Genomic DNA, 14484 nt, shown 5'->3' on the forward strand with positions numbered 1-14484 from the left:
GTGTGGCCCACCTGGTTTTCAACATCCACATGTATGTTGATTAAATGGACGGCTGTCCATTGTTTCAAATGGTATGGCCAAGGCCACTACAAGCTTGATTCTTGTATCATGTGTCTTACATGTTGGGACCAACCTTTTGAACGGATTGGATGTTGCTCCTAAGACCCTGTAAATTTAAAAATTTTATATTAGGTTGTGGTACATGTACATAAAAGTATCACTGGACCCATCATTAATGGTGGACCATAGCATTTATTAGCATCATAATGATTTTAAATGTGGACATGATTAACCATTTATAGCCTCGTTTTGATATGTTAATAATTGTTGCCTCTCTGGTTATTAAGGTTGCTAATATTAGATATGATTAGCCTCAGTTGCATAACCGAGGCGAAAATCTACCTTTTAGCCTCAGTTGGAACCAAGGCCAAAAATCTACCTTTTAGCCTCACTTGCATAAGAATAAAAGTAAAAGTCTACCTTTTAGCCTCAGTTGCATAGGAACCGAGGCGAAAAGTCTATTTTTTAGCCTTAGTTGCATTGGAACTGAGGTGAAAAGTCTACCTTTTAGCCTCAGTTATATAGGATCCGAGGCAAAATGTCTACTTTTGATACTCTGACAGAATGTGATGGATGATACGCAGGTACTTAGAAATTGTATAAATGGCATGCCTGTAATTTAAATTAATTGGTGTATGGTGATATTTGATGATTTGACTAGATCGGTGGACATTTATTGGATGGTTAAAATGAAAAATATCCAACGGTCCTACTTCAACAATCAAGTGTCCATGAATACAAACGCACCACACATGCTAACATGATGCGTGTGAGAGATCTCATATGTTTATAAAATCGCTTGCACTTTTCACGTGTAGCTTCATGAAATCACGAATGCTCACCGACCGTGAAATCCAAGCCAGTGGATTTCTCAATTTGAGTCATACCAAAAGTCTACTTTTTAGCCTCAATTGCATAGGAACGAGGTAAAAAGTCCACTTTTTAGTCTCAATTGCATAGGAACCAAGGCCAAAAGTCTACTTTTTAGCCTCAGTTGCATATGAACTAAGGCTAAAAGTCTACATTTAATAATATTGAAAAAAATTGAGAATCTTGAAAGAATTAATAAATTTTAAAATTTTTGACAATTATGAAAAAATTGAGAATTTTGAAAAAAAATTGAGAGTTTTGAAGAGATTTGAATTTTGAATTTTCTAAGAACTAAGAATTTTTAAAAAAATTGAGAACTTTTAAAAAATTAAGAATTTTTTTTTTTGAAAAATTAAGAATAAAAAAATGATAATTATGAAAAAGTATGATTTTTTTTAAAAAAAATTAAGAATTTTTAAAATTTTTGAAATTTTTGAAAAAAAAAAAGAATTTTGAATTTGAGAATCTTGAAAAAAATTGGAAAATTTTAAAAAATTGAGAAATTTCAAATAATTGAAAATTCTGAAAAAAAAAATTAAGAATTTCTAAAACTATTAAGAATTGATTTATTTATTTTTTTGATAATTTTGAAAAAACTGAGAATTTTAAATTTTTTTGATAAATTTCAACAAATTTATAATCTTGAAAAAATTTAGAATTAAAAAAGAAAATTAAGAATCTTGATTTTTTTTCCTTTTTGAGAAAACTGTTTTCTGTGGTGGGGTCCACTAGAGGTTTGGATTTGACTCATTCTTTGGATCATGCTCTAAAATGATCTCTTCAAATGGATGGACGGTGTGGATATAATATGTGCATCACGGTGGGGCCCGTAAAAGTTGGTGACGTCGCTACTCGACCTATCAGTAGCTAATCCGCGGCTACCCCAGCTATATATCTGAAATCCCCAATTTCATTTCTCAGCTTCGATCGAATTCTATAGCTCTCTCTCTCACTTCGTGAAACTTCATCTCTGCTAGCTTTTCTCACTCGACCTCAATTCATCCCCACCGAATCGTCTCTCTTCTTAATCTCTTTACCTTCCATTCGAAACATCTCTCTCGATCGAGGTAAGTATCGTTAAAATCGGTGATCCGACGCTCTGAATCGAGGATATGGAGAAATTGGAGGCCGAATTGCAGATCTGTGTCGAGAAGCTACGGCAGAATGTTGAGGAGCGGGATGAGATGATCCGGTTCATGTCGAGAAGCTGCGGCAGAACGCTGAGGAGCAGGATGAGATGATCCGGTTCATGTTAAGGAAGGCGGATGATGAGGAGGATGTGAAGGAAACAGAGATCCGTGGGCACGGATCGAAGAGCAGGGCCACGTTTGGTAGGAATGTGGAAGAAGGCGGCGATTTAGGGGAGTATTGCATGGATTTTTCGAGGATTGGGAGAATTAGGGTTTCGTAGGGGTTAGATCCAGTCCCTGAGGCTTGTTTCATGGAGAGGATTGTGGAATGGAATGTTGCTGAAGTGGACGGGATGACAGTTCTTTACAAGCAGAGGAATGACTTTGGGAGGGATTTCTTGCCATCAACTTCTGTTGCTTGGATGGAACGGTCGAGTGAATGGCAGCAGGTTTGTGCTTCTTCTTCTTTCTCTTTCTCAGTTTCAGGAGCGTGTATAACACACACACACACACACACACACACACACACAGAGAGAGAGAGAGAGAGAGAGAGAGAGAGAGAGAGAGAGAGAGAGAGAGATTCAAACTGAAATCAGAGAAGGGAAATCCTGTTGTAGAAACAATAGAGAAGAAGAAAACAGATTGTGTGGTCAGTTGAAGTAGCTCAAGATTCCAGATTTTGTATTTGCTGTTACTGTTTCTTAGATCATATGGGGCTTGAAGACAATTAGAATATGTGTAACAGTGGACTTAAGCCTAAGTAGGATTTGACTTAGTAGATTCACTATTTTGAGTTATGGTATTTCATCCAATGATGTTATTATGCAAAATCTATAAAACGTGCGTGCCTTTTCCTATTTCACTGTTGTGACACCAATGGATGTACAAGACAAGGCTGCTGTTATTGCTCTCAACAGCAGAGTTTTCAGACTGTCTTAAAGCAAAAGAAGCCTGGGCCTAACACCTGATTAATGTGATGTAGAGAGAACCTTGAAGCCTGGTCTTAAAGCCTAACTGGTGTGATGTAGAGATAAATGCCTGATTGGTATGACATAGAGAGAATGGCTTTATAGCCTTATAAAAGTTCATGAAGTCTCCTTAAAAGCAAAGAAGCCCAATCTTAAGGCCTATGCTCTTACTTAGATATATAATTCCTAAACTCGCTCAACTTGCAATGAAGAAAGCATTTGAATTAGGCAAGTAAAGATTTTCTAGCAGTCACCATTTCATGGGAATATTGTAATACTGGTCTGTTATTAAAAATTTAGTTGCTTGCATTTTTTTTACCACTTGGCCATAATTTTTTTTTTTGTTGTTGTTCATATATGTCTCTCCCTTTTCTTTCTCAATGTTATAATTCCAAAAAGTCCTTTGGCATTGATGTTTGGGTCACAAGAGAATTTGTCCTCCCATCGGAGATTGAATAGATTCAACCTTCCAATATCAGAAGTTGTATTTTGATTTTTGTTGTCTGACATGCACTAAATCGGATGTATTCGGATTTGAAGTCTCACACTTGATTCCACCAATGTGTCCTCTTTTCATGCAATCTTAGTGTCAATATTTCCCATGTCCTGATCAATTAGATTTCTTTTATATAACTGTCTGGTGGTGAATGGTGGTAGACCCACACCCAGCAATAGGTGTGCCTTCCACTCGAAACAGGACTTTGCCCTCTCTGTATCTAACTTCGCAAGAAAATTGTGAATCTGTTTGCTTAAATTCATTTTTTTAACAATTTCTATATGTTCTACTTCCATTTGGTTGCCGTTGCTTCCAAGCCTGTTTGGTAGACGTCTAAAAATGAGTTCATCTCATTTTGGTTAATTACAGCTCTTAATAGAGATCTTGATTGTTGCTTATCAAGAATATCGTCTCTAGTACATGATTACAATTAACAAAAATGAAGTGAACTCATTGTTAGGTGTTTGCCAAACAGGTCCTCTCGGCTCTTTCATCTTTAAGAAGACTAGAGTAACTTACAAGAGAAGAAACATTGATGGATAGATAACCATTACAAGAGAAGAAAAGTGTTTCCTGGGTCTCCATGTTCCCTTTTCCTTTCTTTTTTTACTTTCCTTTCTCAGCAGTCCAATAAGATTCAAACTGTAAAGTGTTTCCTGGGTTTCCATGATTTTTTTTTAATTTTTTTCTAATTCTTGTAGGGTGGAATATCAAATGGTGAAATGATAACCATGAGGATAGCTTTCAAGCCTACTTCTACAATTGTAGTAAGTTGGACTCCCTGATAGAACACTTGTACATTCAGCATGGATTGAAAAGGGAACACTATGTCAATCTGACAGCTAATTTTTTTTTTTCTTATTGGAATTGTTATGCGACACTTGCAGAGGAAACAACATACAGTGACCAGAGACCGACATGAGACTGAGCTCATTGCACGAGGACGCCGTGATCCTTGTGTGGTCCCTCGAGGTCTGTTCAGAAACTTCTTTCACAGGGAAACTCCCCCCTGTCATTCAATCTGTCATTTTGCTTTCTTGGTCTACATTTAACCTAATTAAACATCATGGAAGAAGATTCATGTTAACAATTGCTTGCTGGTGTTGCAGCTGTGCCGATGGTGGAAGCCATGGTTGCTTTGGTTATTTTGGATCAACTGATGGTGCGGTATGCACAATGCCAGCTGCTACCCATCAACCCTTGCCTCCAAGAACCTGTGGAGGCACCAAAGCTTGAGGTTTGTTTTACCGGAAACATTGTCCAGTTGTTACTACTTTAAGGTTTCAAATTTTCTTCAGGCAATGTGTGGTTGTAATTTCACTGTTATGTCTCAGCCTTCGGAGCTTTTCAGAGTGATATTTTTATCTCGTTTTTTTTTTTTTTTTTTTTGAAGTCATGAAAACTTTGCAAGATTATGTGAAGTAAATTTTTATGCTTCTATTTAGGTTCTTCTGTGAATCAAATATGTATTTGAACAATGGTCTTGGTTGTAGATCTTGATCATTAACTCTGAGCTTTCTGCAGATTGTGGAAGAACTTCTAATTGCTACTGTTGCAGATGCTGATGTTAGTGTTCGTCAGTCAGTCTTTCTATCTCTGCATGGAAATGGAGGTTTCGACGAATTTTTGGCACAGGCTGATAGTTTGAGTGCTATCTTTGTTGCTCTTAATGATGAGGTATAATTTTTGGCACAACCTGCCAATGACTCTTCTATGAGCATTTGAACTATTATCTTTATTTGAAAAATGTTTATGAACATAGGGGCATGTTCACTATCTTTTTTTTTTTTCTTTTTTTCATTTTTCCATGTCACAGGATTTTGATGTTCAAGAGTTTGCTATATTAGTTGCTGGCAGATTGTCTGAAAAGAATCCAGCATATGTTCTGCCTGCACTTCGTCGCCATCTCATACAATTGTTGATGCATCTTGAGCAAAGGTAATCTGAAAGATATTTACTTGCCAATAGTATTATTGATTTATGGGGAAATGGATGCCCTTTTATTTGTTTCACATCATTATCTTTGAAATATTCAGATCACAACTTTTCTCTTGCTATTTAAGCAGTGCAGATAGCAAATGCAGAGAAGAAAGTGATAAACTCTTGGGCTGCCTAATTCGCAACCTAATGTTGCATTAGACGTAATCAAAAATCAAAAGCAGCCTTCATATAAGGAGGTTAGTTTTTTCTAGTTGAATATTTAATACAGAAATGACATTTTAGTGATGTCTCATTAGTAGGTTGCTGTCCTGCAGATGGGTAGCTATGATGCAATGATTATGCAGAAGCTTGTTGCCATGCAACAGTTGGAATGTGAGCTTGAGGCCATCTCTACCATTAATTACCAGGGAATTATGTTATTCCTAGTGAAGAAGTTCTTGCGGGTCTGTATTGATTTAGTTTAATCGCTTCATTGAGGTTGAGTTTAAATGTTGTTAGTGGTTATCTTCCTTTGGCAGGAACGTTTGGAGGATCTAACAGGTAAAGATGCCCAAGAGAAATCTGATGCTGCTATAGAAACCCTTTTACAAGAGCTTCTAGATGAAAGAAATGTCAATAAAAGACCGGATGATTCAAAACAGATACTGGAAAAGTCAAAGAAAAAGAAAAAGAGAGATTATAGAAGAGATAAGAATATAAATATTTGTGGAACCTAATGTTGTGTAACAGTTTGATTGAGTTTGTTTTGAAAACTTTAAGTAGACTGTTGTTAACTATTTTGTTGGTATTATGGCTTTCATGATTGATTGTTTCATGAGTGGATTAAATGAATGGATTAGTAGTTTAATTAAATATTTAAAAAAATTAAACATTTTTAGCCTTAATTTGTAACCGAGGCTTGGATTTAGCCTCGGTTGTTGAGAACCAAGGCTGAAATTCCCGTGGCTAAAGGATTTAGCCTCGGTTGTTGAGAACCGAGGTTAAAAATAGATTTAGCTTCGGTTGGAAGCAATTGAGGCTAACATTTGGATTTAGTCTCAGTTGGAAACAATGGAGGCTAAAATTTTGATTTAGCCTCATTTCGTAAAAATCGAAGCTAAAAAGGTTCTTTTAACCTCACTTGAAGAACCGAGGCTATAAAAGTCATTTTAGCCTCGGTTGCTAAAACTGAGGCTAAAGCCTTTAGACACGGGGGTTTCAACCTCGGTTTGGATAACTGAGGCAAAACTGAGGCTAAAGGCTTTAGCCTCAGTTTTTAACCTTTTTAGCCAATGTTTTGAACTGAGGCTAAAGCTCCCTTTTCTTGTAGTGGGTTTAGATGAGCTCGATTCTTATATCATGTGTTTTACATGCTGGGACCAACCTTTTGAAAGGATTGGATGTTGCTTCTAAGACCCCGTAAATTTAAAGATTCTATATTATGTTGTGGTACATGTAGGTAGAGGTTTCACTGGACTAGTAATTAATAGTGGGCCATAGCATTTATTTGCATCATAATGATTTTATCATAATGATTTTAAATGTGGCCATGATTAACCATTTATAGCCTCGTTTTGATATGATTATTAAGGTTGCTAATATTAGATATGATTAGACATTGTAGGTTATTTAAGCTAAAACTAGCTATTGTAAACAAGATTGTAACTGTCAAATAATAGTATTTTGTTCTCTTAAATATTATCCTTGATAAAAGCTCTTAGTAATTATTATAATTATAATAATGATTATCATTACTATGTGAGCTAATATTAATCGTAACATTAAGGTTAATAATTATTTTCTAATTATTAATTTAACATTAAAATTTTTCTTACACTAACATCAATTTAAATCTAAGAATCTAAGTCTAGGGCTAAACCCTAAGATTGGAACCCTAAATTCTACAGCAAAACCCTAAGATAAATAATTCAAACCCTAGGCTATGCTCTAAAACCCTAGGTTGTATGTACAACTTGGATCTAATTGAAGAAGCTTCATGATTTGTGGTAAGGTTCGACCCTAAGGGCGCATGCACCACCTAGCAATGACGTAGGCGATTCAAAACATAAGGTGATGATTCTTCCCCTTGAGCTTTCCATCTTCCCATTAGCTTAAGTCATACTGTGTATTTTACATTATCATTGATATCTCCCCTTTATAATCATGTGTTAACTGGTAGAAATTGAATTGCTATATTACATGCTTAATGTTCATCCTGTATACTTTTCCATGCTTATGAATTATTTGTGGATTGCTTATGGAACTTAAACTGGTACATTAGTGGGAAACCCCCACTTATAAATGTACACCCATACTAAGGATGTAACCCGACTGGTTGTGACTGAAATGGACCTTCGATCTAGTGGTTATTGAGCGGTGGTCTAGATGGATCATTGATGTGGGCCTACCATCCAAGGTTGTTGTACTTAAGTGGTTTTCAAGGATGGTTTTTTATCACATGGTTTTGATACTCACCCTATGTGGCCTATTTTGATAATTGCCCTACATGGCTTGTTTTGGTATCGCCCTATGAGGCTTTGTTTTAATATTTTTCCTATATGGGTTCGATGTTTTTATTATGCAACCATGCGATGGTAAGCTCCATATATTGTAATATGATTGGCCACTAGTTGATAGGTTTTCATTAAACATCCTAAGGTGGTAATCTCATGAGCCGTGGATGGTGGTATGGGACCTATGCCCGAGCTATCGGCCTATGCTGGTGACGAGCCCTCGTAGTGACATTGAGCTTACTTAAATTGGTTGATCGTAACTAGACTAATAACGGTTTAGCTAATCATGCATCCATAACATATTGGCGATGACGGGTGGCTAATTCGGGATGCTGTGGCACGTGCCCTTAGGATCATCATGGTATCGTTTTGCTAGCTCCCAAACCACCGACTATCGACCCCTGTTTCGATTGGATGATTTTCCTAGGTCGATGATTTGCATGGGTGACTAGCCCAAATTCCGCACGGATGAGCATCCCTGGGGCGATGTGCATTTACCGCATCCATACATTTAAAAAGACTACATCATGTGTTGTTTTGATTGCCTTGTTGTTTTATAACTATGCTTACCTAATGGGCGGTGTGTAATCTTAAGGGGAATTCACATTGAGTTGGCCACTCATCCATCAAATATACAACCGTACAGGTAGCATAGGTAGCCCTGATGACGTTCACATTTATATTGGTGAGGAGCAGGCTATGGTTGACAAGGGTGAATGATTATATTTGCTAAGGGCTGCTACAGGATTTCACAGCTCAAGATTGTTGCAAATTTTCTTTGTTTCATATGTAACATTGTTTCATTTTGTATTTGTAAGAATGGAGACATTGGTTTGTATAAGTCATTATGGGCACTCTCTTGTATACTCTAAATGTAATTAAATTTTTTTCCTCATGTTGATCTGTCCATTCTACGCTCATCTGCTTACTCTGATGAAAGAAGAAAAAAATATATATATATACTCAAATTTGACTATCCTTTAAAGTTAACGCTCGGGTTTTTGGGAGTCGTGTACTCGGGTCCTGAAAAGTCGGGGCGTTACATTGCATAATGAATAATGTAGGGCTTCTCTCTTCTCTGGCCTAAAACTGCCCCAAGAGCATAGTCAGATGCGTCGCACATAAGTTCAAAAGGAAGGCTCCAGTCGGGTGGTTGCATGATAGGTGTAGTGGTTAACATGCCCTTGAGCTTAGTAAAAGCTTCCTGACATTGCTCAGTCCACTCATATAGCACATCCTTTTGAAGTAGATTACATAAAGGATGAGAGAGGTGACTAAAGTCCTTTATGAATCTTCTGTAAAATCCAACGTGTCCTAAAAAGGATCGCATATCTCGTATGTTCTTGGGTGGAGGTAAGTTAGAGATAAGATCAATCTTAGCCTTATCTACCTCAATTCCTTTTGACAAGATGATACATCCAAGGACAATCCCCTTACGAACCATGAAATGACACTTCTCCTAATTTGGTATCAAATTCTTTACCTCACATCGCTTCAGCACATTTTTCAACTTTTCCAAGCATTCGCTGAAAGATGGACCAAAAACTAAGAAATCATCCATGAAGACCTCTAAATATTGCCCTACTATATCAAAAAAAATACTCACATGCATCGCTGAAAAGTGATAGGGGCATTACATAGTCCAAATGGCATCCTTCGGTAAGCAAAGGTGCCAAAAAGACATGTGAACGTGGTCTTTTCTTGGTCTTCAAGGGCTATCTCCTGATTGTATCTCGAATATTCGTCAAGGAAATAGTAATAGGAGCCTTTCCAAAATTTGATCGATGAAGGGCAAAGGAAAGTGGTCTTTCCTCATGACGGTATTCAATTTCTGTTAGTCAATGCACATTCTCCAACCAGTAGTAACTCTAGTCGGCATGAGTTCATTATTGGCATTGGCTACGATGGTGATTCCAGACTTCTTAGGAACCACCTGAATTAGACTCACCCATTGACTATCGGATATTGGGTATATGATACCCACATCCAATAGCTTAAGAACCTCGGCCTTAACCGCTTCCTTCATGTTTGGATTTAATCTACATTGTGGTTACTGGGAGGTCTTCACATTATCCTCTAGATAAATATGGTGAGTACAAAACGAAGGGTTAATTCCCTTAAGGTCCATAATCGACCATCTAAGGGCTCCCTTATGCTGAATGAGAGTAGTTATGAGCATACTCTGCTGTTCTTGCTTAAGGTGGAAAGAAATCACTACCGGGATATATCTTGACCTAAATAGACATATTTCAAATTAGAGGGCAAAGGTTTTAAGTCAAGCTTCAGTGCCTTGAGGTTAGACGGTAGAGGCACTACATCAGTTTGAGGTAATTCTTCAAATTATGGCCTCCACCGATTAACTTCAAGTACCGGCACAGTATCAAGCATGACCCTCGTCTCCCTAATCATATCATCATCCAATTCATGGGAGTGGGCCAGGCACGTCTCTAGAGGGTGAGAGGATAAGGTCATCAGAGTTCTATCCTCCAAAAAAGAATCAATCAAGTTAACATTATGGGCATCATCATTATCCTCTACTTGTTTACCCGTATTAAAAAAGATATTCAACTCCAATGTCATATTTCCAAAAGACAAACTCATGACTCCATTCCTGCAATTAATGATTGCATTTGATGTGGCAGGGAATGGGTGACCTAGGATGACAGGAATTTGAGTGCTCATGTTCATGATGGGTTGAGTATCCAGGATAATAAAATCTACTGGGTAGTAGAATTTGTCAACCTAGACCAACACACCCTCGATGACCCCTCTCGGTACATGAACTGAGCGATCGGTAAGTTGTAATATAATCCGGGTATGTTTTAATTCACCTAGACCCAGTTGTTCGTAAAACGAGTATGTGATCAGATTTATGCTCGCTCCTAAATTAACAAGTGCGTGCTCAATGCGGTAATTTCCAATTACATAAGCAGTGGTTGGGCTACCGGGATCTTTGTATTTTTGTGGCATATCTTGCTTTAGGATGACACTCACTTTTTCTATTAGAAAATTTTTCTTTTTGATACTTTGCTGCCTCTTAGTCATGCATAAGTCTTTCAGAAATTTGGCATATGAAGGTATTTGTTTAACCGTATCCAATAAAGGAATATTGACCTTCACTTGTTTTAACACCTCTAAAATGTCTTGAGAGTTAAAGAGAGGTTTTGGTGTAATAAAATATTGGGGGAATGGTGCAATCATCTTGCTCAGAGTTTTCGGTTCTAATCCATGTAGAGTGTTGCTAGGTCTATCAGTTTCATCTACTTCTGGGTCCTTAGACTTTTCAGCCCTTGTCGGAATAGATTTGCCAATTATCTTCCCACTCCTAAGAGTAGTGATAGATTTAGCTTGCTCCATTTGATTTGAAGTGCTTGGATCACTTATTTCGTAATTCGGTCTAGGATTGGGGATGGGTTGGGCTGGAAGAATCCCTTTTTCTCTAATTGAATTTTTTGTCACACGCCCTTGTATGGCCTTTGAAAGATCTTAAAGGGTTTGCAATATACTCTGATTGATAAGCTCTTGATTTTGAATATGTTTCCAAACTGTATCCTCTTGAGGTTCCCTTGATTCAAGAATTGGTTAGGGATTTCTTTAGAAGTAGCATTTTGTCCATTCCTCCAACTAAAGTTCAGATGATTTCTCCAACAAGGATTGTATGTGGTAGAGATGGGTCCATTGAAAGGTCTTTAATAGTTGTTCATGGCATTCGATTGCTCATTTAGTGCTTCTTAAAAAGCAGGTATCGTTGGGCAATTTTCAGTTGCATGTATGTTGCAAGCACAGATACCGCAAATAACTTCCTTAGCCTTGTCCTTCTTAAGTTCTATGGCCTCAACCTTTCTTGCGAGATTGGCCACTTTAACATTTATATCACCATCCTCTTTCAGCAAGTATATCCCACCTCTCTCCCTTAAGTAAGTTTAGATGTGGTGCTAAATTTTGGGGAGATGTCCCATGATTGTGTGGTTTCAGCGAGTTTGTCAAAGTAATCCCACACCTCATTGACATTTTTGTTCATGAGTTCCCCATTGCACATCGTCTCGATGAATTGGCGCATGAAAATTGTCAGTCCATCATGGAAGAAGGTTGTTATGCGCCACATTTTAAAACTGTGTTGCGGGCATAAACTAACAAGATCCTTGAACTGCTCTCAACATTGGAAGAATGTTTCATCTTCCTTTTGGACGAAGTTCATGATCGACTTCCTGATGGTGTTTGTCTTATAGTATGGAAAGAAATTTTTTATGAACTCCTTTATCATGTCATTCCATCTGCTAATAGATCGCGGGCGTAGTGAATGCAACCACGTCTTAGCTTTTTCTTTCAAGGAGAAAGGAAACATTTTAAGCCTGACTATGTCCTCAGACACGTTAGGAAAGTATAAAGTGCCTATAACCTCATCAAATTCTTGCAAGTGTAGGACTGTTAGATTCAAGTCCAAGGAACCTTGGAAGGAGTTAGAACACTCCAGGCTTGATATCCATGTTTCCTGTGTTTCTTAGAAAAAGCATACATAAGGGCGTGCTCATCCCTGCCGGTTGTAAGTAATCTTGTAAAGTACCAGGCGAGGGTGCATGGTGCATATCATTCTCATCCTGGACCTCTGGAACTCGAGGTTGCGGTTGATTTACAGGTTGATTTGCAACCATAACCTCAATTAACTTTGAGGATCTCGAGTGGTGTCTAATCCTGTGATGGATAGATAACCCCTTAACCAATCCTCCTTCACTCAAAAGACGTTGAGTAATGTCACGGACCCGCTTGAGCATGAAACACTCTCAGCCCTCAATTTCAGATTTCAACCTAAACCTAAAAGAAAGAAAAAGGAAGTAGAGATCTAAAAATATAAAGAGAGAATTAGAAAGAAGTTATCAAATTAGAAGGTTCTATGTTAGGATCTTGCAAAAGAAAGAGGAAAGTGAGTTAGTTTCTAAAAACAAAATAGGAAAGTTTCTATTCTAGAATTAGAAAGTAGAAAGAAGAAAGTTTCTAAAAACAGAAAAGGAAAGTTTCTAAATTTAGGATTAGAAAACTAAGTTAGTTTCTAAAATAATTCAAGAAAACTTTAATCATAAAAATAGAAAATAGAAAAATGCTAATCTTAAACTAATTCCAAAACTAGTTAATCTCAAAAAAACGCAACTGTTAATCCTCGGCAAAGGCACCAAAAACTTGTTCACAACCCCAAGTGTACATTTCATAGAAGGTCACATACATTACTTATTCCAGGAAATTACAGGCATGCATGACATTAAATCTGAGCATTCAACTCAATTGAACATCATGAGGGGCATGCGGGTACATTGCTGCAATTCATCACAGATTTCACAATCATCCAGAAATTAGTTGCATGTGACAGAAAATAGAATAAATCATGGGTAGCAGTTCAATAGTTTTAGCCTAATTTAGCATGGAAACAAATGTTCACAACCCCAAGTGTAGGGTCACGATGTAATAATAATGTTAGTGAGATCGAGGTCAAATCCACAGGGACTAATCTTGTGAGTATTCTGAAATCAACTAGAAGTAGAACTAGAAGAAGATATAAACCTAAGTCTGGAAATAAAAGGAGTAATTGTGAATTATTTAACTAAAACTTAAGAAATTCAAAGTTGGGAAACTAGGGTTTCCAAGGACCCACTTGTAGAGATCAGGGAGATCTGTGGTTGATTCAAGAACACAACTGGAATCAGAGTCCCATCTTATCCAATTGAAAGATATCTCAGTAAAACCAAATCTGAACTTCCTTTGACCTAATTCTCAATGGATGAAAGTTGTGAGAACTGGAAGTGATTCCATCACAAAACCATGCCCAAGAGATAATGGCTCACAATATGATATACCAATCTCATAACCAAACATAAGAAAATTATGAAGATTAGAAGGGATTTCATCATCCAACCATTCCCAAGGGATGATGGTGAACAATAGGACTTCCTAATTTCACAATCTCAATATATGAAAAGAACATACTCAATGCTATTGCAGATCTATTGTAATTTAAGTCACAACAAACCATTAAAAACTAAAAGTATTTCTTAAATATCAAACTAGAATCAAAGAGAGTTCAACATAAACATGAATCAAAGTAATAAAAATATCCCATCACGCGACAAGCTTCACCTCTTAGCCCTAACTTAGAGGTTTAGCAAACCATAGACATGATTGGAACTAAAACCCTATAAGAAAGCATGAAAAACTAAGGAAGAAAGGAAGAAAAATGCGTGGCGATGGCTCTCCACCCTTGTACTTCGCTCCTCCAAACCCTAGAATGATTAGATGGATCCCCAAGGATGCCTTGGGATTCCTATTTATAGTTGTGCAACACATCCTTTCACACCTCTTTAGAAAAATCCGGAAACTACCTCAAATTTACGCACTCTGCGTAACTTCACACGATCTGTTCGATGACATCGAACAGGTTTCGATGTCATCGAAGGTGTCTTTTATACATGCTTTTTCCATGCTTTCATAGCTTCATCTGAACTCCGTAACCTTCGATGTCATCGAAGAGGACTTCAATG

General features: G+C 37.3%; 1 protein-coding gene across 12 annotated transcripts; it reads left to right on the top strand.

Annotated features, from left to right (window-relative positions):
- Window positions 1-2012: 2012 nt before the first annotated feature.
- LOC131223716 (uncharacterized) lies at window positions 2013-6279 on the top strand. Of its 12 annotated transcripts, none has more exons than XR_009160647.1 (8): window positions 2018-2509; window positions 4226-4291; window positions 4412-4496; window positions 4634-4761; window positions 5049-5201; window positions 5372-5462; window positions 5596-5701; window positions 5780-6279. XR_009160647.1 is itself a non-coding variant. In XM_058219196.1 (8 exons), the coding sequence occupies exons 1-7, from the start codon at window positions 2372-2374 to the stop codon at window positions 5661-5663; spliced, it is 795 nt and encodes a 264-aa protein (XP_058075179.1). In that variant the 5' UTR covers window positions 2032-2371; the 3' UTR covers window positions 5664-5701; window positions 5765-6279. The 12 variants fall into 12 exon arrangements, 8 of the variants coding, with proteins under 8 accessions (XP_058075186.1, XP_058075185.1, XP_058075182.1 ...); XR_009160644.1 differs by lacking the exon at window positions 5596-5701 and having other exon boundaries at window positions 2030-2509; window positions 5341-5462; window positions 5765-5908; window positions 5984-6279; XM_058219196.1 differs by having other exon boundaries at window positions 2032-2509; window positions 5341-5462; window positions 5561-5701; window positions 5765-6279.
- Window positions 6280-14484: the final 8205 nt, after the last annotated feature.

This window comes from Magnolia sinica, chromosome 13 (genome assembly GCF_029962835.1).
Source record: "Magnolia sinica isolate HGM2019 chromosome 13, MsV1, whole genome shotgun sequence".
Classification (NCBI taxonomy): Eukaryota; Viridiplantae; Streptophyta; class Magnoliopsida; order Magnoliales; family Magnoliaceae; genus Magnolia; species Magnolia sinica.

Bases quoted from the DNA above. Each gene is read 5' to 3' on its own strand.
- LOC131223716 (XM_058219196.1), top strand. From the start codon at position 2,372: ATGGAGAGGATTGTGGAATGGAATGTTGCTGAAGTGGACGGGATGACA. The intron at 4,292-4,411 runs GTAAGTTGGACT...CGACACTTGCAG, and splicing joins AGCCTACTTCTACAATTGTA to AGGAAACAACATACAGTGAC. The intron at 5,463-5,560 runs GTAATCTGAAAG...TGAAATATTCAG, and splicing joins TTGATGCATCTTGAGCAAAG to ATCACAACTTTTCTCTTGCT.